The sequence below is a fragment of the Physeter macrocephalus genome, chromosome 9, assembly GCF_002837175.3.
Source record: "Physeter macrocephalus isolate SW-GA chromosome 9, ASM283717v5, whole genome shotgun sequence".
Lineage (NCBI taxonomy): Eukaryota > Metazoa > Chordata > Mammalia > Artiodactyla > Physeteridae > Physeter > Physeter macrocephalus.
In genome coordinates, this window is record NC_041222.1 from 92,702,828 (window position 1) to 92,729,217 (window position 26,390).

The 26,390-nt window shown below is 38.3% G+C and overlaps 1 protein-coding gene across 3 annotated transcripts in view; it reads left to right on the plus strand.

Annotated features, from left to right (window-relative positions):
• The first annotated feature begins 2,974 nt into the window (after window positions 1-2,974).
• XPO7 (exportin 7) overlaps window positions 2,975-26,390 on the plus strand; it is an 86,680-nt gene continuing 63,264 nt past the window's right edge. For all 3 annotated transcript variants that reach the window (XM_024130769.3, XM_055087307.1, XM_024130770.3), the window contains exon 1: window positions 2,975-3,061. In XM_024130769.3, coding sequence (XP_023986537.1) covers window positions 3,044-3,061 — 18 coding nt within the window. In that variant the 5' untranslated portion in view covers window positions 2,975-3,043. The remainder of the gene's footprint in view (window positions 3,062-26,390) is intronic.

Below are 26,390 nucleotides of genomic sequence, written 5' to 3' on the forward strand. Positions count from 1 at the left end.
CCGTGTCCCCTGCATCGGCAGGCGGACTCTCAACCACTGCGCCACCAGGGAAGCCCCTAGCAACTAAATCTTTAATACAAGAGGGCTTCTGGGCTTGTCTTTGGGGGCAAGAAAGGAGGAGCAGAAGAGACCGATTCCTTGGACAGGTCTGGAGATTAGGCAACCCCCCGAGGATGAATGGGGGGGGTGCAGCTACCCAAGGGGCAGCTCTGGACACACAACAGGAAAGAAGGTATAGAATGGGCAAGGAGCTGGGGGGGTCCTGAGAAGGATGGAGGACTGAGGACAGAAAAAATGTGAGCCGGGTTCATGAAAGATTCCATCCCTGCCTCCTCCCACCCCCGTGGCTCCTGACCGTGGGGAGGAAGGACCAGTCTCTTGAGTTTCATTCCCAGTCCTCACCTTTTCTCCACTAAGTATATCATTATTAACATAATAATGTTACTTAACATTGACATAACACTTCAAACTCTTTATGTTCTCACAAGACCCCAAATGCACCCTAGAATGAGACTGAGATAGGAAGAATTTAATTAACTCAAAAGTTTTGTTTTTGGTGGTTTTTTTTTTGAGCATCTACCCTGTGCAGAGGTAGGAGGGACACAGCATAAACAAGACATATATAGAATCCCTGTTTTCATCGTGGTTCTTTTCTAATTGAAGACTCAGACAATGAAAAGAATAAATATGTGACCAAATAGTTTTGTACAGACAGTGGTCAATGCTGTAAGTATGACAGTGAAGGGGTCGGGGACAACTTTCAATAGAGCCGGTGAGAAAAGCTTCTCTGAGGAGATAACAACTGAACTAAGATATCAGTGATAAGAGGGAACCAGCCACTTAAAGATCTGAGGGAAAAACATTCCAGGCAGAAGTTCCTTCAAGGCAAAGGCCCTGAGGCAGGTACAGCTGGATGTGAGGAAGTGCAAGAAGGGTAGAATGACCAGAGCATTGTGAGCCAGAGGGGACACGGAGAGATGGTCCCATCACATGGCCTCTTGGGCTATAGCAAAGATTTGGAATGTACTGTAAATGTAATGGGAGGCCACTTGAGGATTTTCAAGCAGGGCTGTGAATGATCTGATTTATGATTTTAAAAGGATGTTCTGCAGCTATAGGGAAAATGGATTATCATGGGGCAAGACAGGAAGCAGGGAAAGCAAGGACTCTATTATCAGAGCCCAGGATAAATGTGATGGTGGCCTGGATCAGGGTGCTAGCAGTGGTGATGAAGAAGAGCGGCCAGATTTGGGTATGTACCGGATATAGATTCAACAGGACTTGTAAGTAGATTGGATATGGGGGGACTGTTGAAACACTAAGTAATCAAGACAACTCCTGGGTTTTTAGTTTGAGCAACTGGGTGAATGACGGTATCATTTACTGAGAAAGGGAAGATAGAGGGAGAGAAACAGGTGTGGGGGTGGGTTTTGGTGGGGGGTGGATTTGGGCCTGGCCCACAGGGAGCCGTTATTTCTACCCAATCAGGCACGTAGGGAATTCGAAGACTGCCACTGCAATCATCACTCCAAGAAGATACCAAGGAAGCACCTGACCCACCCCCTCTGCTCTCTACCCTCAGGGAGCTAAGGATTGGACATTGGAAAGTTGTTGAAAAACAAAAACAGAAAAATCCCACATCTCAGGGGTTAGGCCTGCCAAAAGCAACAGTCAAAAGCTCTGCCTCCAAAGTCTTCTCTGAGTAAATCTAATTGGCGGAGCCGAACTTGCATACAGAACCCTAGCTGCAAGGAAGGCTGGGTAATGTAGTTTTTAGGTGCCCTACCTCTGCAAATCAGGAAGACACACTCGGAGGAGGACGAAGCTTGAAATGAATGCTGAGTACCAGTCCTCTCGATCCACAACAGAAAGTATGTGTCATTCACTACTATAATCCGTTCCATCGCACGTGATGGCCCCTAGTCAATACAAACTTCAGACAATCAATACTCTCGGAATCCAGCTAAAATCTAATCTGGGGGCCATGATTGGAAGCCAGAGTGGAATCCAATTGAAAACGGGATCCGGCATTATCTAACACGGATCATTCCTAGTGGAAAAGGCTGGAATTGGCCTCAGCAGGCAGAGCCTTACCTGACCTGACCCAGAGGGATGGCTTCCCCACTCAGACTGAGCCAGGGGCCCTAAAACTCCTTTATCACTCCCCACCACCACCTCCCCCAGCTTCTGACCCCTCTCAGGAGGAAGCCTAGACTGCTGGTTAAGATAACAACCTATTGGGGAAGATCGGAACCGTGGCTTCTGCACGTTTCCAACATCACCACTCTTTGGCGGCTACTTCCATGAATGTTCATCTTGGAGAAAAGGATAGAAATGGAAACAAGGAGATTTGGATTGCTGGTAAAACCCAGCATCAGAGAGCAGTGGCCCCTGTCCACTGGAGCAGAAAGACACAAACAAATTCGGCCACCGTCGGCAGTGTAAAGAATAATGCCGGCGTCCCAGGCGGGGGTTTGGGGCGGTGGGCACACCGGAAGAGCCCCCTGGGGGTGTGGTGTTACAGCAGTGGCGCGGCCGCAGAGCGGTAGGGAGCGTCCGGGGGCACGTCGTGAGGACACTCGGGAAGAGAGGAATCCGCCAGGTGCAGGGGTCTGGGCGGGGACATGTCCCGGCCCCTCGAGGAGCCCTCGCGAAGCCGACGAGCTAAGGCAGCGCCAAGTCCCGAGGCCGCTCTCGCCCGCCCGCCGGAGCGAGCACTGCCCCTTTAAAAACCATGTAAACAAAGCTTTGTTCCCCCGGCCCCCTCCCCTTGCGCCCCTCGGTCCGCTCCTTCCTCCACCCGCCCCCAGCGTCTCCGGGCCGCTGACGTTGCCGCGCCTTTACGCCGTCCCAACGGCGCTGCGCATTCTCCAACCGCGGCCCCGGCCGCCCGGGCCTACGCAGCCGGGCGGTGCTACGCCGCGAGCGCAGCGCGACGAGCCCCCAGCGCGCAGGCGCAGCGGCGACGGCGGCGGCGGCGGCGGCCCGGCCGAGGTGCGCGCTGGGGGGGAGGGGGGCCGGAGAGGAGCATGAATGGAGCAAAATGGCGGATCATGTGCAGGTGAGAGGAGCCGCGGGGGAGGGGGCGGCCGCGGAGAGTGGGGAGTGGGGTCGCACGCAGCCCAAGGGGCTCGGGCCAGCTCGGGGCTCACCGGGCCCGCGCCGCCGCCACTCGGGGTTCCGGAGCCGCCGCCCGTCCCGGAGCTGTGGGGCCTTTCCCGCCTCCTGGGCCGGGGGCCTCCTCCATCCCCTCCCACCCCGTCCCACGCCTCTCGCGCTGGGCTGGAGGTTCAGGGATAGGCGCCCCAGCTGGCACAGCCTACATCGCTTATCAGTGACTGTCCTCCCACTGGAGGGAGGCCACTCGCAAGTCCTCAGTGCCCCCCAAGACGGGGAAGGGAGGGAGACCCCTTGCCGACTCTGTCCTGAGGGGAACTTCCCCATCACACTCGCCAGCCCTAAACAGATAACAAAAAGAATACCTCGCACTGACAAACCTCGCTCTACCGAGTCTTTCCCGCCGCCTTCCTCTTCACGCCCCCGAGTACAAGAGACCCCCCCCTCCGGCCTCCTCCCCCCTCCCACGGATGCGTCCTACACTCCCCCACTGCTGATCGCACAGCCTGCAGGGCCGAGCTCCCCCGTCCTCCAAAATGGGTGCTCAGGCCTGGGCCCGCCCTCCCTCCGGTGCCCCTATCCCCAGTGAAGGAGTTGAGTGCCCACACCTCCTCTGAAACACGGGGTGGAGGGGGTGTGTCTGAAACGAGAGATGCAACGTTGGGTGCAGACGTTGCTCTGGAGGGTCCTGGTCGGGCTCCAGGGCTGCCCCAGGCGTGCTTTGGGCCCAGGCCACTTTTCTTCAAAGACACGGCACAGGCCCTAGGAAGGGACAACCCATACCGAACCTAATAGTAGCTGTAGGACTCAGAGTTATTTCTTGCAAACTCGATAAAGTTTTTCCTCTCTGTGCTTTAGATCTGATATTTTTATGACAGTTATTGTTACAAGTCTGTTGTCAGAAACCTTCGGGTTTTCTAGCAGAGGTTTTGTGTTGTGGGAAGTAGAAAGAAAAGAGGATAACAAGTGTCGCCTTATTTTGCATACTGTATAGTTATCATTCCTCGAGTAAAGAGCATGATCTTATTCCTCACATTATGTCTACAAGGAGGTGGATGGTGTGACTTCTACCAATTTCTTTGGGAAAGAAGGGACTAAATACATTCTCAGGCCAGGGATCAGTAGAGTAAATCTTAGAAGTGTGAGGTACAAGTTATCAGGACAGAATTATATCAAAAATTGTAACCACAGATGGAAGACCACAGGATTTGTGTTTCAAAGCCAGTATCATGGCCTAATTCAGAAGTAGCAGTAAAACTTGGTACAAGGTGATAGTAATAATAATAGTGAGCACCTTTTTATAGCAGCCATTTCTAAGAAGCGTGAAGGATTTTTTATGTGTTGTTTTTTTAAAAAAATTCTTCCATTCGAAAAGAGTAGATAGGCAAGAGCTACTACTGTCATTTTGAAGAAACAAACCAAAGCACAGAACTGATATGAGATTTGCTTAGGGTAAGGCTAAAGTGGATCAAAGGCTTTTGACTTTGGGTCCCGTGCTCTTATGTATTGGGGGGGAAAAAAGTAGTGTCTGGGAGCATTCCAGAACATGGTTTGAATAGATAGCCTTTCTGAATGATGCTTTGGAAGGCAGAGGAAGTCCGTGTACTTTTATGAATATACATCTGTTTTATTTCTTGCAAAGAAGTTTCTCTTAATGTGATCTCTCCCACCTTTTGAACAAAAAGGTGGTCATTCCTCACCAGAGGAAAGTCAACATGGGTCAAAGCAGTCTTCATAGCAATTATGTCTCAAAGGAGGGTCTGCCTTATTTTTAGTAAGGGGATTTTTTTCCCCTACCCATCCCAAAATAAAAACCTACCAAAGTAAGAATTTATTAATTTTTCAAAACAAAGAGGACTATGCCAGTCCATTGTTTTATTTGACTTTGGAGAGTTGTAGTATGTTACTCTCCAAATTAGTGGTCTTTATGACAACAGGGTAAATTTGCGAGAGTTTTTTCTCTTTAAATAGAATGGGGCATATTGCTTTTCTTTGTTAGACCACTAGATTACTTTTAGTATTGGATACTCGGAAAGTTTAATGTGGTACTTTATTGTAGCAGAAAACCTTCCCAAGAAAAAGATAGATTCTCCCCTGTGTGGAAAGAGTAAATAAATGAAAAGATTAAAGACAATCTGAAGTGCGTTGAGGGGGAATATTTTTCTGAAAACTATTGGAACATGAAGTTTAAAAAGGAGCCTATCAAAGGTTCAAGACTGATGTTTTGAAAGTTTCATGTGTAATGCTAAATAGTTGACTCATTATGTATCTACTGCTTGTCTGAACCACCAGGGTGAGCAGTTTTTTTTGTTTTGTTTTGTTTTCTATTGACACTAAGCAAGTGTCATATGATTCGCAGGCTGGAGTCCTGAGCATCTCTTCTGATAAGTGTTTAATGGAAGTCACAAAATGGTAGTAATAGGAAAATTGTAATATTTGTGTCTTTTAGCTCTGTTGGTGTCATAGTCAAGCCTCTTAAGAAGAGAGACTTGTAAGAAAGAATCTCCTTGTTGTGATGAGTTTCTTATTCTTGGTCTTAGATGACTCTGACACCCACCATAGAGGCAGTGATTAACTGTAAAAAAAAAAATCGAACTCATTTGTGTTTATCTGCATAAAATGAACACTCCTCCTTCCTTTTTTTTTTAATATCTAAAGTTAGATAAGATAATGAGGATTCAGTATTTCTACTTGCTGACTACTTATTGTAAGGAAATGAAGATGGCTTAATGTACAGTGGTAATGAAAAAATTAAGAAGGGTCAGATGTTAGATTTAATAGTGCTAGCTATATTCAGGCTCTTGAGAGGAAAAGGAAAGCGTATATAATAATTGTATATTAAATATATTTAACATATAATTATATGTAAATATATTAAATGAAGGATAACTCCGGAGTTTCGTTGGATTTATTATGTTGTTATGCTGGGCCTTACCCAAAATCTTACAGTATTATTTACTAGGCTCTATATTATGACTGTGTAGTAACAGAAAATACGATTTTCAGATAGTCATATTTGTTTAAATATTGACCACCAGTGTAACTCCAGGGAGTCAAGAAAAATCATTTAAACTGGCAGGTTAAAATTTAACAGAGTGCAAAAGTTTAGCCTGATTAGAGCAAAAGATAGTTGTCTTTTTAGCTTTTAAAAATATGCAAGGAAACATGAGAGGATCTATCCGTGGTTCATTTTGAGAAGAGAATGCTGTACAACTTTCGAAAAATTTTAATGGGAAAAAAAGAAAAAGCAGTTACTTTTCTAACTTTCTTTCAGTTAAGCTAATACCATAAAGTTTAATGCGTGCACGGCCCTTTGCTGTGCTGGGCACTGCAAAGGATTCCAGGCTAAGAAAGATACTGGAGCCAGACTGCTGAAGTGTCAGATTCTAATGCTGTGTTGGGCAGGCTTCAGAAGTCAAACGGATACAAGAACTTAATACATTGATTTCAAAGCATTCTACGTTTGTGTTGGATGATATGAAATAGCTATGTCCCCTCACTCACCCCAGCTATCTCTTCTGTGGATTTGTACAAATAATATGTTTGTATTTTAAAAGAACATATTTATATGTACTTGATAATTCTGATTTAGTGTTACTTCCTCTCGTGAGAAAAACCTTCAGAAAAATTAAGGGTTGTATATATGCATGTAGTATCATTCAAACACTTATGCAATAAAACAAAATATATTACTGTAATGGAATCTCTATTTAGATGGGGGTAGGAGAAAGGAGCATTAAGAAGATCCCTGGTCTGTATCTTACAGATAAATTAACTTCCATTTGATCCAGAAATTGATATTCATAACCACCAGCTGTATTTTCTTTTTTCTTTCTTGGGTTTTGAAACCAATATTGTACCACAGCCCTTCGAGAAGGGAAAGTTGCCAGTTTAAACCGATAAGCTGATGTCTCTGTAGGTACAACTACCGAGGCCACTTTGCTCACTTTAGTATACGTAAGGAAGATAGTGTTTAGATGTTGCATCTTTTTTTTTTAACACCAAACATATATTATCTCACAGGTATTCTGAGTCAGGAATCCGAGAGTGGCTTAACTAGATGGTTCTAGTTCAGGGTCTTTCATTTGCCCTCAAGCTGTGAGCCAGGCCTGCAGCCCTTCTCAAGGCTTGACTGAGGATGGAGAACCTGTTTCCAAGCTCACCCACATGCTCACTGGCAGGCGTCATCAGTTAGTGACTTGCAGGCAGATGGGCTAGGGGCCACAGTGCCTCAATGGCTGTTGTCTGGAGGTTTCAGCTCTTCACCACATGGACCCTTCCTAGGACATAATTTTTAAGGACTTCTTTTTTACATTATGTAATGATGTCTGCTATGTATAAGTGACCCATCTTTGTTACTGTTTTTTTTTAACCTCTTATTGAAATATACCTTCGGACAGGTGCAAAAATCATAACCGTTCAGCTTGATGAATTTTCACAAAGTGAACACTCTTGGGAATTCCCGGTGGTCCAGTGGTTAAGACTCCACACTTTTCCTGCCTAGGGACCAGGTTCGATCCCTGGTCAGGGTACTAAGATCCCACAAACCGCACAGCACCGCCAAAAAAAGCAAAACAAAACAAACCCAAAGTGAATGCTCTTCTAACCAACACCCAAATCCACAATATTTTCAGCGCCTCAGGAGTCCCTCTGGTGCCCCACCCCCAACAACTACCCATAGATCCTTCTGCCTGAGGGTAACTATTGTACTGTCTTGTCATTTGATTTTTAAGTATGCTTTCAGCAGTCCAGCTGAGGAAGGCCTGTCCATGAGAGCTTGAACTTCAGAGCCAGGGGAGAAGCTGTATAGAGCAGTGGTCCTTCAGCTTTGGGGGGAGTTGGTTTGTTTTTTTATTTTTTTAGAATGTAATGGAAGCTGTGTGCTCTCTAAGGAGGGAAAGTATACCTACACAAAGATTTGCCTACAGTTTCAGGCCATTCGTGAACTTTAGAACTCGAGTTTAAAGATACATTCCTTTTTAGATGAAATGCTTACCACATTTTATTGAGAAACTGATTTACAAGTCTTTCTCTTTTGACCTGTGTGAAAGGCTAGTTCTCAGTCTCACTATGTATTCCTGGAGAGTTACATGCAGGCTGAATTTTTAAATATTGAATTATTGAGGATGATTAAAAACAGTTAATGACTATTAAGCATCTGATGGCCTGTTCTTAGACACATGCAAGAAAGTACAAGATGTAATGCCCTATTTTCAGGGGCGTTGCATGTTAATTGGAAAGATAACGAGCCTGGGTTGAGTTGTGAATTTGTAGTGAGACATTGGTTTTTGTCAACATGTCTCTGAATGAAGGGACTATTGCTCCCATCACCTTTTTCCTCCATTCCAGTACATCTGAGTTCACACCCCACACTTATAGTGACTCACTGTGACAGGGAATTCTCAATGGAATGCGATTGGTACCCAGGAGACATAATCAAAATCTTGCGGAAAGGAGGGGAATTGTCAAAAAATTGGGTCTTAAGTATATCTGATATTTGCATCCCTGGCTCTTCACTCCTTCATACATGTTTGTGCGCACACACACGAAGACACACATACACACATGCTCCTACCGTCATACATGGAAAGGATGTGTTTGAGAGAAGGCAGCACTGGAAACTTCATGCTAGCATTTATTGGACTTTCAGCTGCTTGCCATTTTACATGATCTCATTTAATGCTCACAGCCAGTCTATAAGGTAGGTATCATAGAGATAATAGTGATGGAATGTTCCTTGAAATAGGTTGATGAAAGAACCTAGTGTCTCCAGAAGCCTGGAGAACTGTTGGAAGATTTAGGTAACAGTTGTGGTGGTGGTTATTGTACAGCTTACTGGTGGGGGACCTTGGTTGGGGGTAGATGAAAGGGTGACAGTAACATTTATGGAACATCTGTTATGTGCCAGCACCATGCTAAGCCCCTTTATTTGTATTATGCCATTTAACTGGGCAATTCATTTAGTCTCCTTGAACCTGGATTAGGTAATCTCTTAAGTCCCTTATACTTTCAGCATTGTGGCTGGGATTTCCAGTTGTCATTCCTTACCATTCTCTCCCAAGTACACCACCATGTTCTCAATTCATATGTACATTGTCATAAATTTTCCTAAAATATTTATGCTCATACTAGTATTTCCATTTCTTCTATCTTAAATATGCCTTCCTCTACCCCACCTCCCAATTCCTTAACCCTCAGAGGTGGGTTTTTTTTGGGTGGGGGGTACTAATAGTCTGTAGCACATCTCACAAATTGAGCTCTGATATACCCCAAATAATAAGTAAAGAGCTCTCTTAGTTGGACAGTAAGTAGTGAAGGACATTTTCTGTGGGCCAAGAAATTAACATTATTAGTCAGATGTTGTTGCTTGTAGACTGAAAAATGATTCTCACTTAAAAGTCCCTGGGTTTAAGCCTCTCTTAGAGAGAAACTAGTTAGATGAAAAGCAGTCAAAATGCTTTCCTATAAATACCTTGGAAAACAATTAGATTAATAGAATATCCCTTGTACTATATCAGGAAGTTGTGATCCTACAGCTGTGGTGGCCTTTTAGAAGTTTTAAGTGTATGAATGTATGTTGGTCACAAAAGCTGATCTCATTTCTATTTTGTATGATAAGAAATTATGATATTTGAAGTGTGTAGTCTCAAAGAATTGAGAGCTATGCTAGATGTATGCCCTAAAATTTGAGTCAATTTTATGGTTAAATGGGGTGTATTTAAGGTCAGAAATGGGAAAAGCAGGGTTTTTTAAAGGATTTTTTCCAAGTGTATTTAGTATTGTTTGCAGAGTTTTGAAAGCTTGTGTCATAAGTTTGGCAAATCATTTCAAATCTCTTTTTATTTTTTTTTTAACTGAGTCACCTCCTCTAACTCCTGAATTTTGGTATTTTATTTCTCTCTTCCAAAAGGACATTGTCTAAAGTCAAGCATGACATTTAATTCGACTCTAGGAACCTGTAACACCATTTGCTCTGAAAAGAATCTGGGAAGCCATATTTGCATTTCACATATCTACTCAGTTAAAAAAATAAAACTCCATCCCAGTTTTGCCCAATGTATAGCCATAAATTATTTTAAATATTATTTATTTTGTGTTAATGGGTGATTTTTTTTATCATTAACTTATTGTCCCATCTGACAAGTCGCTGTAAGGTCTTGTCATAAACTAGTCTAGAATTTAAAAGAATGAATAAAACTTGCTAGAAAATGGGACCTTGTTTTCTTTCCTCTTAATATTTTGAATTGATAACGTCATTCCAGAGTTGAGCAAGTTTCATGAAGCCTTCGTAAGACATATAACAAATGTTTTTAAACAAATTGAATCTGAGCAACAGGTTTGTTGTTGTTGTTTTTAAATAAGGACAGTATCTCAGAGGTGTTACAAATGAAAGCTTGTTTTAACATAAAGCATTATTTACTAATTCTTGGAATCTTATATTTTAGTCTAACTTAAAATACATGTTCCAAACAGGGAGATCAGAATGTTGTGAACAGGAAAGATTTCAATTCACAGAATTCCTAAAACCTGTCCCTTCAGAGCTCTTTGATATAGGTTTCTATTAATGTGCCCTGCAGATCCCATCCCCTGTGATAGTGTAAGACTTCAGACTAACTTATCTATCCCTCCCTTACCCATCTCCTCAAATTTAAACAGCACTTACAAAAGTGAATATATCAGTTCACAGAGATTGCTGTGAGTAAATCTGATGCTGGTGGAATCAAGACTTTCTTTAAATCACCTTTATGTGTACAGTAAACAGCATCCATTTAAAGTGTACAATTTGACAAATATATACCTGTGACTGTTTCACCACAATCAAAATACAGAACATTTCCTCCTAACTGCAGTCTACCCCTCCCTGAACCCTCAGCCCCCAACAATCCTGATCTGCTTTTTGTCATTGTAAATTAGTTTGTATATCCTAGAATTTTATGTAATGAACTTACTATGTACTCTGGTTTTTTACTTGTTTTGCTCAACACAGTGATTTGGAGATTCATTCAGGTTGTTGCATAGTATTAGTAGTTGGTTACTTTTTATTGCTGAGTAGTATTCCATGGTATGAAGTACCACCCTTTATGTATCCATTCACCCCTTGGAGGGGGGGGGTTCCAGTTTTTAGTCCCTGTGAATAAAGGGACTATGAGTATTCCTATGGAAGTCTTTGTGTAGACACAGATTTTCTTTTCTCTTGAGTTAAGTACTTGGAGTAGGATGACTGGGTCCTATGATATGTTTAACTTTTTAAAGAAACTGTCAATTTTCCAAAGTGATTGTACCATTTTACTTTCTCACCAGCAGTGTAGAATAGTTACAAGGAATCCATACCTTCACCAGCCTTTGGTATTGCCATTCTTGTGGGACCTTACTGCGGTTTTAGTTGGCATTTCCTTGATGACTAACAGTGTTGACTGTCTCTTCCTGCGCTCACTGACCTTTCTTGTGTCTCAGAGGTTCACAAACCAGGCTGGTGGTTTGGCCCTACAAGCTGTTTTTGTATGGCCTAAAAACTAAGAACAGTTTGTACATTTTTAAATGGTTGAAAAAATCTAAAAGAGAATAATATTCCATAACACATGATAATTACATGAAATTCTGATTTTTTTAATTCATAAATAAAAGTTGTAATGGAACACAACCATGCGAGCTCCTTTACACATTCATTGTGTATGGCTACTTCTGTGTTACAGTGGCAGAGTTGAATAGTTGCAACAGAGACCATTTGGCCTACTAGCCCACAAAGCCTAAAATATTTACTATCAGGCCTTCTACAGAAAAAGTTTGCAGACTCCTGGGGGTTGTCCCCTCAAATCTATTGCCTGACTTCTGAGGAGAGGGCTAGCCCAGTGTGGTTCTAACCCAAGCCCAATTTGACAGGAACCAGATCAGACTTGATCCATTTTGTTGACTGTGGCATTTATACTGCACTGTCCAAAATGGTAACCAATAGCCACATTTTGCTATTTTAATTTAAATTAAAAATTAAGTTCTTCACTCACATTTCAAGTGCCCAGTAGTCACATGGTGACTGCCATATTGCACAATGCAGGTATAACTTCTTTCCATTATCATGGAAATTTCTTTTGGACAGTGCTACTCTAGAATAATAAAAATTTGCCACAAAACCAGAGATTGGACACAGAGGTGGAACATAGGTTATAGAATTGCTTTCCTGTGTGCCTATAAAAATAAGTTAAATCCTCATTCTCCCAGGTATGTGAATGTAAATGGATATATTAAATAATTTACTTAAGATTACTTACTGTTTATGCTATGAGCCTATGATATGTTTGTTCTCTTAGCCAAGGGAGTGAGAGGAAGCAGCCAAATCATAAAAGAAAGTCAGAATTCTACTGATAGGAAGTAGTGTTTTAGGGACTTCTAAAAAGTACCCTAAATGTATTCTCCCCCAAAGCACTTTGCAAAAACAAACCTTCTAAAATCCCTGTGTATTTGTAACCATTTTACAGATAAGATGGAGGGAGAATATTGAGGAAGGTATTAAGCCATTACATCACTTATTCAAGGTGCTAAGTCTTGATATAGTAGCAATTCTGGTTCCCTTCAGCTACTAATTTTAAAATATTATTGACCTTAAAGTATTTCATAATTATAGCATTAGCTTTGAAAATAACCCAGAAATATTCTAAATTAAAATGGTTGAGATGGCCTATTTTAAGGTTGTATTTAAAGGCTTTCCTCACATCAGTGAAAACTGTTTTTTGTGGTTCGACTCTTGGAGGCAGGCATAACCAATTCTAAATACTGAAATGATGGTCAATAAATATATTATCAAATAGTCATCCTCTTCTTCAGCAAAAAAAATGTAATTATTATAGTGGATGAATTATCTTGTTCTTAACATGAGTAGAAGTGTTTATAAGTTTTTGGTGACTGTTCAGTCTTGTCAATATAGTACAACCTAGACATGTTTTGCTGAAGTAAGAAAATAAATGCACCAGCTAACAGTAAGAAAGTAGCATGTTGGTATTCTAGTGATGTTCTTGTATGTAGATATAAGGAAATGTGTAACGAGTGAGGTACATACAGCATCAGTGCTCAAGGACCTGAAGAGCTAGAAATGTATACCAACAAGGACTATAGAGTGATATAGGTGATGTGACACATGTATGCATAGAACATAATGAGACATAAATGTTAGTCCTCCTTTGGAGAGCCAGGAAAGGCTTCTTAAAGTAGTGATTGTTTAAGCCAGATCTGAAAAGACATGGTATTCTTTCTCCCAGTTGGTAAGCGTATACCAGGCAGAGAGAATACCATAAGCAAAGCTATATATGTTCATGGAACATTCCAGGAAAGTGAAAGCAATGAAATATTGCAGCTGTATAGGGAATAAAGCGGAGCAAGGTAAGAAATGAGACTCTAATGGTAGAAGAGACCAGAACATGAAGACCCTGTTATATCTTAATAAGGAATTTGTACAGTAGATGTGTAGTTGAAGGTTTTTAAGTAGAAGTGACAGAATAATCACATCACTGTGGTGATGGTATAAAAGATTGATTGGATGTAGATAAAGTAGGAGATGAAGCAGTAGTCTGTGCAAGAAATAATTGGGACTTGAACTAACATAATTTAGCTGTAAGGATGGAGAATAGGAGATTGATGTTAAGGAGGTTACACTGTGGGGTTTGGTTAACAGTTGAATGTGTAAAGTGAGAAGGCAGGCTCCCACATTTCTGGGCAGCAAAGTCGAGAGCAAATGAATGAACAGGATGTTGAAAAGATAGTAAGGTCAGTCTTGAATATACAGATTTTGAGGTGCTGGTAAACATTTGAGTGGAGATGTCCAGTAGGCATTTGCTCACTTGTTGTCAACTTGGGTTGGAACTCATGTTTTCATAGTGAAAGTCCATTTCAGTAGCCTTCAGATATTGTAAATATGTAAAATGTTAGCTGCTCACAATATACACCTATCATATTTCTTATTAAGTCTTGCAGCAACTGTAAAACTTGAGTGAAACCCTGATGTTTTATTCTAGTTTGTGTTACCAGCAGCAGGAGTGAAAGGCTTTTTGACAATCAGCAGTGAAATTGGCATGCGTGTAATGCGAAAAAGAGGTCATATTCCAAGGAGTTTGAGTAAACCTTACAATGTTGACAACTCTGGCCATCAATATGTCTTAAAGGTTTCTTTATTGTTAAGGCAGTTAAAACTAAATCTGCTTGATCTTGAAGTAAATCTATAGCCCTTGGTCTGTTTTGTCTCCCCATCCCATTTTTATCTTTTGGAAAACCAGATTAGTTTTTCTTTATTCCCCATCGGAACTAGTGTTTGAGGGGTATCCAGAAAAGACTTCTTTTTTAAAAACTCGTGATTTCTTCTATTAGAGGATTCTCCTAAATCTTCTATTTCACAGCTTGCCTGGTCTTCCTTACTTGGTGACTTGATGAGCTCTTGGAAAACATTTTTCATAGATCATATAATAGTGTAAACTTAAAAGGCAAATTGATATTTTACAAAACTGTTAAGGGAAAAATTATTTAGAATTCCAGAAAATCAGAAAACTGGCATGTACGGGGCGTGTATGCCAAAACGTCTTAGGAAACATTTACTCAAAAACTCTTTTTTACTTTTTTTATCAGAGGGTAAATATGGAACTCTAAATTCTTGCCTCTCTGAATCAAAGTTCAGGGTTCCAAGATTAAGTATTTGTGATTACCTTTATCTTTCTTCCTTTAATATTCTGTCTTGAGCTTCTTATGCTTTTTTGTTGAGTCTTCTAAAGGAGTACATACGGTGTTTGGGGTTTTCCCATGGGAAAAGAGATAAGGAGAGTTGAGAAGCTTTCTTCTGAATTTTTAGGCCAGTAAAAACTCTCTTTTCTCTCTATCCCTTTACTTCTTAAATCTTCTTTCATTCTTACTAACAAGCTTTTAAACATTTTTTAACAATAGTTAGACTGCTAGTCAATAGGCCAGAGGAGATGCTGTCTTAATATCTCAGAATATTAAATCTCAGTGTGGCTCAGAAATTACAGGCTGTTCATTCTTGATACGAACAGACTGCTCATTCTTGATACCTGTAATACACAAGTATCAAGAAATAACATACAAATGGGAGAATTTAAGGAAAGTCGACTTATACACATTGTATATTGTGTATTTGATATACACATTGACTTAGAGAACCAAAGACACTTTTCTGTAGGGCAAGAAAGTATTAATTGGCATGTGATATACTGTACTACTTTACTGCTACAATTATAGGTGTATATGACATTCTGAAGTATTAGAAAACTATTAAAATGTCTCCTTATGATGTTATCGTCATTACTGTTGTTTAATAGTTGATGTGCTGTTTTGAAAAATTCCTGTAATTCAAGGATTCAGGATTATATCAATCATGAGCTCCCCAATCACATGTACAGGTTTGTTTAAGATTGGAATACTGCCCTGACCCTTGTGTTTAAATAGACAACTATTTTAATGATGTACAATGGTAGCTTGCTTCCTGTTTAATATTATATTTTATTTAAGAAAGCATTTTAAAGCCAGTTAACATGTCTCCACCAAGTATACTGTTTTTGTTTAGCTACAACTGAGTATTTAATGTTTCATTTATGAATGCTATAATTGTATTACATGTCCATGGTAATGAGAATAATAGTGTTACCAGGTTAATGAAATGTGATTAGAATCACATAATTTTTAAGCTAAAAAGAATCTTAGAGTGTGATGATAAAATTTTTTTAAATTCATATGCCCTCTTTTTGGAGGATAGCTAGCTGTATATTATTGTTTTTTAGAGATAATGCAAGAATTTTAACTTTCCCAACCATTAAAATCTTAATTTTGTTATACAATTAGCAGAATTAAAGAAAAATTACAAGTCAGCATGCTTAAGGAAGGTTTATTAGACAAGAATAGGTTTAGACAAGAAAATTTTTTTTAATTGTGTATTTCATTTCTATGGGGCAGGCACTGTACTAAATAAATACTGGAGATAAAGCAGTGAAGAAAATAGGCATGGTACTTGCTCAGAGATAGATACTCAGAAATTGTACCAATAAATACAGTTTGTGATAAGCGATATGAAGAGAAAAGGCTGTATTGAAATCTTTTGAGAGTGATTTCTTATTTTTATTTTTCGGTGGGCATATTAAGGAAAGGAAGGGGACAGTGTACCAGACAGAAAGAAACGGCATGTTTAAAGGCCCTGAGGTCTAGAAGACCTCCCCTCACAGAACTGGAAGAAATCATCCTGGCTGCAGCTTAGTGAACCAGGAAAGATGACGCTACAGAGATTAGCGAGCCCTAGCATATGATGGATTGCTTTGCAGGTATTCAGATAAGATTTTCAGAGATTTAAATGATTTATTAGAATGCTTGTTCTATAAATTAAATGAAAAGAGTAAGGAGTGAAACTTTGTGTAGTGTTCCAGTTCTGATTTTTAGTTGCCAGGGTGGAGGTTGTAACGGCAAGAAGGAAGCACACCACAAAGGAGATCGTGATTATCTGTGTGATTCTTTTTCCTTCCTATGTTTTCAGTTTGGCTATTTATTAGAGTTACGAGAAATGATATGACTAAAATAAGCATATTTGTGTTAGTAAATGGGGACTGTCTTTTGAATAAAATACCTTTTTCCCCAAGATAATTTGTTATCTCTAAGAACTGTAATAGTTGTATATACGTTAAAAGTTGTGTTTTGGTATATCGTGTGCGTGTGTGTGTGTGTGTGTGTGTGTGTGTGTGTATACCTTATTGTGTTATACATAAATAACCTTGTATGTAACCTTAGTTCCAACTAGCTGGAACATTTGTTCTGGTATTCATCAAAAATCAAACTGTTTTCTCCAAGAATATTTAATGCCCTTTGGTTAAATCATTCTATTCTGAATATATTGCTATTTACATGAAGAAGTAAAAACTCACATTTTTATTATACTTTTCATTTTATCTATTGAAATTCATTTTGAGATAGAGATCTAATTTCACTTTTTCCCCTGTGGCTTTTCTCAACCTTGTTTATTGTGTAGTCCACTCATCTTTTCTCTACTGATCTGTATTACCATGACTGTGATACAACAAGTTTTCTTTTGGTGTTCTGTCTGTTCCATTGATCTGTTTCTCTGTCCCTCTGCCTATACCATACTCTTAATCGATGTAGCTTTATAATAAATTTGGGTCTCTGGTAAGGCAAGTGCTCCCAAACTTGTTCTTCTTCAAAATATTCTCCATTATTCTTGGCCCTTTTTCTCTTCCACATGAATTTTAGGATCAGCTGGTCAAATTTATTATATTCAATTTGGGCTGCTAATATTTTATTTAGGATTTTTGTAACTGTTCATAAGTGAAAATTGGCCTATAATTTTCTTTTGTCATACTTTGCTCTCCCATTGTCTGGTTTTGATATCAAGATTATACTAGCCTTAGACTCAGGTGAGGAGCTTTCCTATTTTTCTTTCATCCCTCCCTCCTCCCTCCCTTTCTTTCTTTTGTAGCGCAACTTAAATAAGATTGGTGTTAGTACTTAAATGTTTGGTAGCATTTACATAAATGTTTTTTGCAGTGGGGCAGTAGATCTTTTCAGGTAAGTTGTAATTTTCTAAAATTTTTCATTTTATCAAAGTTTTCTAATTAATTCACATAATGTCCATGGAATTGTTATTTTTTTAAATTTCTGTGCTGTCTTTCTAAGTGAATTTCCTTCTTTCTGATATGTGCATCTTTTAGTAATTATTTCAGCAATTTGAATAAGAAACTCAGTCTGCTTTTGTCTGAAAATGTTTTTATTTAGCTCTAACTTTTGAAAGATAGTGTAGCTAGAAATAGAAGTATAGAAATACAATACTGTCACTTTCTCTCACCCATTGAAGAGATTATTCCATTGTCTTCCATCTTTTGTTGTCAGGTATTCTGTCAGTCTCCTTATCGTTTCTTTAGTAAAATTACTGTATGTCTTGGCTGGGATATATAGTCTGGAACAGTCCCAATTTTTTACTCCTATTGTCTTGGGATCCCATCTGGTTTAACATTTGTCTCAGGAAAAAAAAGTGTCCCAGTTTGGAAAATAAATTATGTGCTCACTCTATTTAAGATCTAAGATCTTCTCCTCTTTGTTTTACTGCAAAGTGGGATGGGTTGATATTTACTGGTTCTGTTTGATACATGTTATATTTCTTGAAATTGGGGATTTCTAGTTTTCATCAGTTCAGGAAAATTCTCTGAATATTGCCTTTTTCATTCTCTATCTTCCCTTCTGGAAACCTTTTTAGACATATGTTGGATCTTCTTGTTCTGTCTCCTGTATGTCTTAACCACTCATATTTCATGTCTTTTTTTTTTTCTAGTCTGCATAATTTCCACAGATTTCTCTTTTAGTTCACTAACTCATTCTTCAGCTGTGATTATTCAGCTGTTTAACTCATCTACTGAACCTTTTGATTTAATTAGCTTATATTTTCCAAAGTTTTATTTCGTCTTTATTCAAATCTGCCTCTTCTTTTTTTCAAGTGTCTTGTTCTCTTAAGGTTTTGATTATTTCAGCATCTGTACTCATCTCTGTCATGTTATCTTGTGTGAATTTCTTACAGGTTTAATTCTTCTGTTGGTCTGCTGATTCTTGCTCTCTTCATGTTTTCAGTTTTAGATTATGAGATAAACTGGAATAGAGAGTAGTCTGTGGAAATCTTGTGTGACCTGGATCAGAGGTGCCCTCTAGTGGAGAGGTTTTATATTTAACTCCACCCGTCAAGAAGTACCATTGGCCCAAGGTCGATTTATATGTTATTTTCTTGACCTGCGATTTCCCGAACCAGAATTTGACACCAGTCCTTGGTTACAGATTCTTAGGAGATTTTTTTCCCTTTACCCGGAGCCCAGATTAAGATAGACACGCTTCTTTATTGTCCCTATACAGTGGGCAGGTTTTAAGCATATTTTATATCTTTTATTTTTTTTAGTATACCTTCTCTCTGAGATATTTTATTTACTAGTATGAATCAAGAATCCTTGGGGACTCATTTCCAACTTGGACCCAGTGCAGGCCCAGAGCATCTCTTTTCCTTGCACAGATGTCAAAACGTTTGTAAGCCCCTAGATTACCAAGACCAAAAACCAACACCCCACCCCCCATCTGCACCAGGACAATCACAGGTTATCTTTCATGCTTACTTCTCTGGTTTTTAGTTCTCTCTTAGTTTTTGGCCCTCATTGATTCCCGCTACTCTTTAGTTACCACAGCCACGCATTTAAAATGATTTTTGTCTTATTTAAATAGCAGCTCTAGATGTTTATATCAGGAAGGTTTGAAGCTAACTAGTTGGCCATATCACCGGAACCAGAAGTATGAACCTCATTTACAAAGTATTTTTAGATGCACTATTTCTTTTGATTTCCATATCAAGGTGCAGGCCTCCTCCGGGCAAGCAAAATAATTGGAAATTGAGCTTTTTGCCCAAATCAGTGAGAGCCAGGATTAAAATTCGAGTATTACGCTCCAAGTCTAGGTGTCTTGCCAAAACTCCCTCTTTTCTACTAAATACAGATAGTAGAAACTCATGTATTTATTGGAATGTATATTTGTTTTTACTAAATAGCTTAGTCTTTTGCTTCTTTAGGATTTAAAAGGAATTTATTTTTTCAGGATGTATGGTTTAGTGGAAAGAGCATTGGATTTGAATCAACACCTAAATTTTAATTTATTTAACGGCAGCGTAACCTTGGGCAAATAATTTTAATCATCGGAGCTTTAGTTTTCTTATATGTGGGTGTAGTCTGGGGTATTGGGACTTCCTTCTAAATAAATCCGGGGCCGCTCTCATGCCCCTGCAGTCCCTATGAAGGGTATGTATGGGCAGGATTTTTCTCTCTCCAGTTTCTGCGAACCCCAGGGACTCAGTCTGCTTTCATTTTCATGTTTCATGTTGCCCCCATCTTTTCTGTCCATTAGGATTTTCTTTTCCCAAACATTTTTATGGCTTATATCCCCCTGAAACAGTGTCATAGGGCCTTTTTTTCTAACAGTTTTACTCCTAATCACTACTTTAAGACTGACCAGGAGTAACTATAATAACGGTATATATTGAGCTCTTATCATATATCAGGCACTTTGCTAAGTGTTTTTAATATATTATCTGATTTAAACCTCACAACACAATCAGGTATATGTTGTTATTTTCATTTTATAGATGAAGACTTAAGTAGGCAGAGAGGTTAAATAACTTGCCCAGTTTCACACACTTAATAGTTTATGGAGTAGGAATTCAAACCCAAATATGAACTATTCCAGTCATACAATCCTGCAATATACACTGTACAGTAAAGCTCCAAAGGTTACCAAGTTCTAATGGTCATGGTCCATGACCTAATGTTTCTTGATTTCCTTCTGAGGTGGCAGCTGGAGGCATCTCCCCTTCTGTTCTGTCCTCTTGAAAGCCAAGCTCTCTAATCTCTTGCCTCTTTTTCTAACACTACCTTTATTAGAATCACGTGGGACCCCACCTCAACCTGCTGAATCAAAATCTTGATTGTGGCAGTTTAATTTTTTTAATAGCCCCCCCAAGTGATTCTGATTAGCAGTCATTTAGGGATCACTGGTACTTACTTCTTCCACCATGACTTCTCTTTAAGCCCAGAAGATATAATCAACAGAGTAATTGATTTTTGCCCTTTTGTTTCACAGAGGCTGTTTGAATCTCAGAATCTACAATCCTTCATAACATCCAGGTCACTAGATTTCGGTTCTGTAGAGAATGATTGTGAATGATGCCTGTCCAAACCAACAATACTATAATGATTGAATCATACATATTCTGTGATAGTCTCAAAAGCTTAATTCCCAAACTTCCATGAATCTTCAAATTTTGTGAGACCACTGTAGCAGCATGTCTTAAGTTATTTCATAGCTCGTTGGTCTGTCACCTGTTCTACACACACAAAAGGTTTATGTGGCCTTAGAAGTTAGGAAGCTTATTACTCTCTTAGAAATTCATGGTATACATTTGCATACTGAAGGACTCCTACAAGTTTTTCAGTTAAAAAATTCTTTTTGTTTTGTTTAACTTGGCAGTTCACAAACTGGAATGTCTTTTATTCGTGTCTTTTATTCCTGTAATTCTGTTAAGTAGCCAGTGTGAAACACTCACTGCTCTGTAGGTAGAATTTTCTGTTTTTTCATTCGAAAAGGGGGAATAATATCTACTTCATATCAGGTGGTTTTGAGGATGAAATGGGAGTTAAGAGGTCAATGTTAAGCAGTTAACTAGGCTACTTGCTACCTACATAAGTGCCTTGCTACTACATACCAGCCTCAGCAAAATAGAAAACTTACTCTGTCATCAACCTTTGGGTCACTCTTGATAGACTCAGGCTTTGACTAATCAAATCTGTGAGTTTCCAGTCATAAAAAAGAATGATATACTGCCATTTGCAGCAACATGGGTGGACCTAGAGAATATTGTGCTTAGAGAAATAAGTCAGAGAAAGACAAATACTATATGATATCATTTATATGTAGAACCTAAAATATAATACAAATGAATGTATATGCAAAACAGAAACAGACTCACGGAAACAAACTTGTGGCTACCAGAGGGGAAGGGGGAGGGCCAGTTGGGGTATGGGATTAACAAATACAAACTACTGTATGTAAAACAGATAAGCTTAAAAAAAATTTTTTTTAATAAATAAAATAAAATAGATAACCAACAAGGGTATACTGTATAGCACAGGGAGTTATAGCCATTATCTTGTAATAACCTGTAATGTAATATAACCTGCAAAAATACTGAATCACTATGCTGTACACCTGAAACTAATACAATATTGTAAATCAACTATACTTCAATTTTTAAAAATCATATTTAAAAAAGAAAAGGAATAATTTTTTAAGAAAAAAAGAAAAATTTTAGGTCATCCGTAGTCCCACAATCTAGATATAAACACTGTTAACATTTTGTTGTATTTTCATCCAGTTTTTGTAATATGTAAAGTTGGAATCAATATAGCATTAAAAGTGTATTTTCTTATTTAAAAAAAACAAATCTGTGAGTTTCAGAATTGGACTATATTTTTAAATGCCTACACAATAAGGGCTCCAAAAATTTTAAACTTACATATTTTCTGGAATTTTCAATATGGCTAGGAAAATTTTAGATTGACATCTATATATAATTATTGGTAGATTATAAATTACCACCATAAAGCATACAGAAATTCTTATTGGTTGAATGAATGAATCTTATTTGGGCTTATTAAATGTACTTCCAAAATACACTTGTCATTAAACTATTTATTTGCTTTTTAAAACATCTTGATCTGTTGGCAGAAGTTACTTTTGATCTCTCTACTACCAAGATTAAACATCTTAGTACTCATGTAATAGGAAAGACTTGTATCTGCTATTTTGCTGCCTGACTCCACAGGGTCTGAGCTTAGTATACTTTTCAGGCTGTGCTTGTCTAATTCCTTAGCATTCAGAAGTAGCTCTTAGCCGTTTCCTTCCTATTCCCATCGCTGTTCCTTTCACTGCAGGGTCCCTATCTGAAATAGCCTACCAGAACAGGGAAGGTATTCCTTTTTTGAGGTGATTAATTACTAAAAGGCTCACTAAAATCACTGTAAGTTATTGACTAGTAACTCTGTTTAATTGTAGCGGATCAAGCAGAAACTGAAGTACCCTGGACCAACACAGAAACCTGCATTTCTGTTTCTCAGTGCCTGATTCTTGGTATCTTTGTTCCTCTTTCTTAAAGCGATGTGTATTTGTTGAACAACTACTGTGTTCAAATTGGTATTCAGTTTTTGCAAGTAGAAATGACATATGGATAAATGAGAATCTTGAAAGGTCTTGGATTAATTTCTAAAGAAGATAGAAAATTTGTATTAAGTTCCCATTTTTATTAAACTGTTTTATTACTAAAGCTTCAGAGAAATAAGGTATGGATAATGTTTATGAGTCTTACATATCAGTTTTTCTAAAAGTTTCTTAATATATAGCCGTTTTTTCAAAGGCAAATCGTGTCTCACAGATCCCCAGTATTAATTTAGTATATAAATCAATATATCTGTTTTAACCTGTTTTAATGTAACAAATAGGAATAAACATAAAACTAGACATAAATTTCACAGTTATCACTCTTATACAACTGTAAACGATTTTACAAATTTAAAACAAACCTTAAGACCAATTACATTCAAATTGGCAACATACATTTACCGTGCTAGGTAGGTGATGATGTCTCTAATGCCAACTGCTGTGGTCTAAATTCTTTTTTATTGAGGTAAAAATCACATAATAGAAAATCCACCATTTTGAAAATATATAATTCAGTGGCTTCCAGTGTATTCACAGTGTTGTTCAACCATTAGCACTATCTAATTCCGGAACATTTTCATCACCCCAAAAAGAAACTCTATACCCATTAAGAAGTTTCTCTAAGTTCTGTTTTGAGTTCAGCATGCCAGTACTATTGTGTGCCATTTGATGACCCAGTTCTCCCTCCATTTTTCTGCAGAGGAAACATTCGTTCGTACTGTAACTTGGCCTTCAGTTGGTAGAATGCATCATTTACATATTAAGCCTACCTCTGCTCCTTTTTTATTAGCTCTCAATTATTCAAGTAGAACTGCTTGACCCAAGTATATCCTTAATCAAGTACATGAGTACCAAAATCATGAGGTAGTACTTGATATTAAGGTGGTTAGGCAGATGATCCAAAATAGGCTTATATTATTTTAAAAACAATCTTAAAAGGGAAAGTACATCACTAAAATTCTCCTAGAGCACTTATGGACAACTGAGACTATATCTGAGGATCCCAAATTGAAGAACACTGGTTTATGTAATCATTGAGGTCTTGTGTGTACTTAATGAGAATGAGGAGCATGGGCATTTTAAGTCTCTTATTATACTTCAAATTTTTTAAGATAATTGCCCTGCAGTGGGAAAATAATTTTTGGGAAAGTCTTATTCCTGTCTCATTTTGGTGAAAACAAACTTTTTATTTACATAATTTTGCTCACTGGGAACATGAAAAATATTTTCTCCCTTTTGGAAACTTCAAATTGATAATAAAATGAAATTTCATTTTTTGCCCTTTTGATTATTATTTTGTTCCTTATATATTCTTTGTAACTAGATAGACATAGATTTTCCTGTAGCATGTGCGCATGATTTTCAAGCAGTAACTAATTTTCCGATTTTAAAATTTGCTTTAGGGAAATCACTTCCAACAATTGAGCTGTATTTTTTATGTGAAAGTTGAGTCAGATTCTTATAAAATAATTGTAATATGAACTGTCTTTAGATATTTATGAATAATTTTTCAACATTGTATCAGGAAAACAGCATCACCAAAACAGACAACTTTTCTTTTAAATTTATACTACACAAAAAGATTAAGTGTGACAGAGTGGCAAAATATGAGGCCAAAGAGACCAAATCATGACATGCCTTATGAACTAAGTTAATGAGATTTAACTTTATTCTGAAAACCAAGAAGTCACTAAAGAATTTTTTTTAATATAATTAGCAAACATTTCCTAATCTTTTATATTTTGTCTGAACTTCTCTTAGCATTTGTGTTAAGAAAATCATATTTTTTAATGTACCCTGAATTTTGTCATATATTTGAGAAGTAATTAGTTACCAGCCTTTTCCATAACTAAAATGTCTTTGCTAATGGAGGTAGACCTTTTCAGATGTGAAGCTGATCTTTACACAGCTAAATCTATAGTTAAATCTAGCCCTTGGTGGCCAGAATGTGCTGTTTGAAAATGTGGCAGAGAAGTTAATCAGATATGTTTAAGTCCATTAATTCTTAATCGTATTTTAAAAGTAATAATAAAAATAATTGGTCACCTTCAGAGGGTGATAGGAAACCAATTCATTATCTTGAAAACTGGCAAAAGAAAAGAATCAAGTATTACCCCTGCCCTTTCTAAGTGAATGGAGCCAGTAGATAACCAAATAGTAGATGAGGGGTAGGATCACTTTATAAATGTATTCCAACTAATAAGTGAAAAAGAAATTGTAGAATTAAAGTATCACCATTTTATAATCCCCACTGACAGTGGCAGTAATTATCAGTGGCTCCTAACATCACAAAAGAGAGATAATTAGGCGTTATGTGCCTCCTGTCGTCTTGCCAAAGGGGGACAGAGCCTGAGTCTAATCCAGTCTCTGGATCCATCTGTCAATTTTTCAGAAATACCAAGGAACAGGAACATGCTGAACTGCACATATGCAATTGGCAAAACCCAAACCTGGGGAACTCTATAGATTCCTGTTCTATAAAGCAGCTGGGTTCTTCAACAGATACGTTATGTGTAAACGAAAGGGAAGCTGGGGAACCCTGTGGATTGAAAGAGACCTAGAAGACACCAAATTTTTTTTTTAATGGGGAGAACTAAACTGTAGTGTCTAGGGAATTAACAAAAAAAGGAAAATGGCAAGGGAGTGATTAATATAAAAGCAGGATAATGGTACATAACAGCAGGAGAAGGAAGTTGTGATTGGGATGGGCCTTCTGGGGTGGTTGGCAAAGTTCTATTTCTGGACGTGACCGGTGTTCACCTTAGCATAGTTTATTAGGTCCTCATCGCAATGTTGGAGAAGATGTACAAGTAGCAAATAGTAGTCCTAAGTATTTCTTGGTAAGTAAGATAAACGAGGTAGTTTGTAAGTCCTGCATGAAAGTGGAACAGGGCTTCCCAAAATGATGCTTTCTGTCAACTGCAGGAGCAGTTAGTTGTCAAATATTTTGGTCTCAGGACCACTTTACACTAAGATTATTGAGGACTACAAAGAGCTTTTATTTATGTGGTTTATATTTATCAGATTAGAAATTAAAGCAAAATTTTTAGAGTATGTGTTTAATTCATTTAATACAATAATCATAACTCATTGTAAACATTTTAAATTTTTTATTAACGTATAATTGACATACATTATATATATAGTTTCAAGTGTACAACATAATGATATATTGTATATATTGTGAAATGATCACCACAATAAGTCTAGTTAACATCTGTCACCTTACACAAACTGGAAGTTTGTGCCTTTTGACTCCCTTTACCCATTTCACCCACTCCCAGCCTCTGGCAACCACCAATATGTCCTCTGTATCTATGAGCTTGGCATTTTTTTGTTTCTTTCTTTCTTTGTTTTAGATTCCACATATAAGTGAGATGATACGGTATTTGTCTTTCTCTATCTGGCTTATTTCACCCAGCATAATGCCTTCAGTGTCCATCCATGTAGTTGCAAATGGCAAGATTTCATTCTTTTTTATAGCTGAGTAG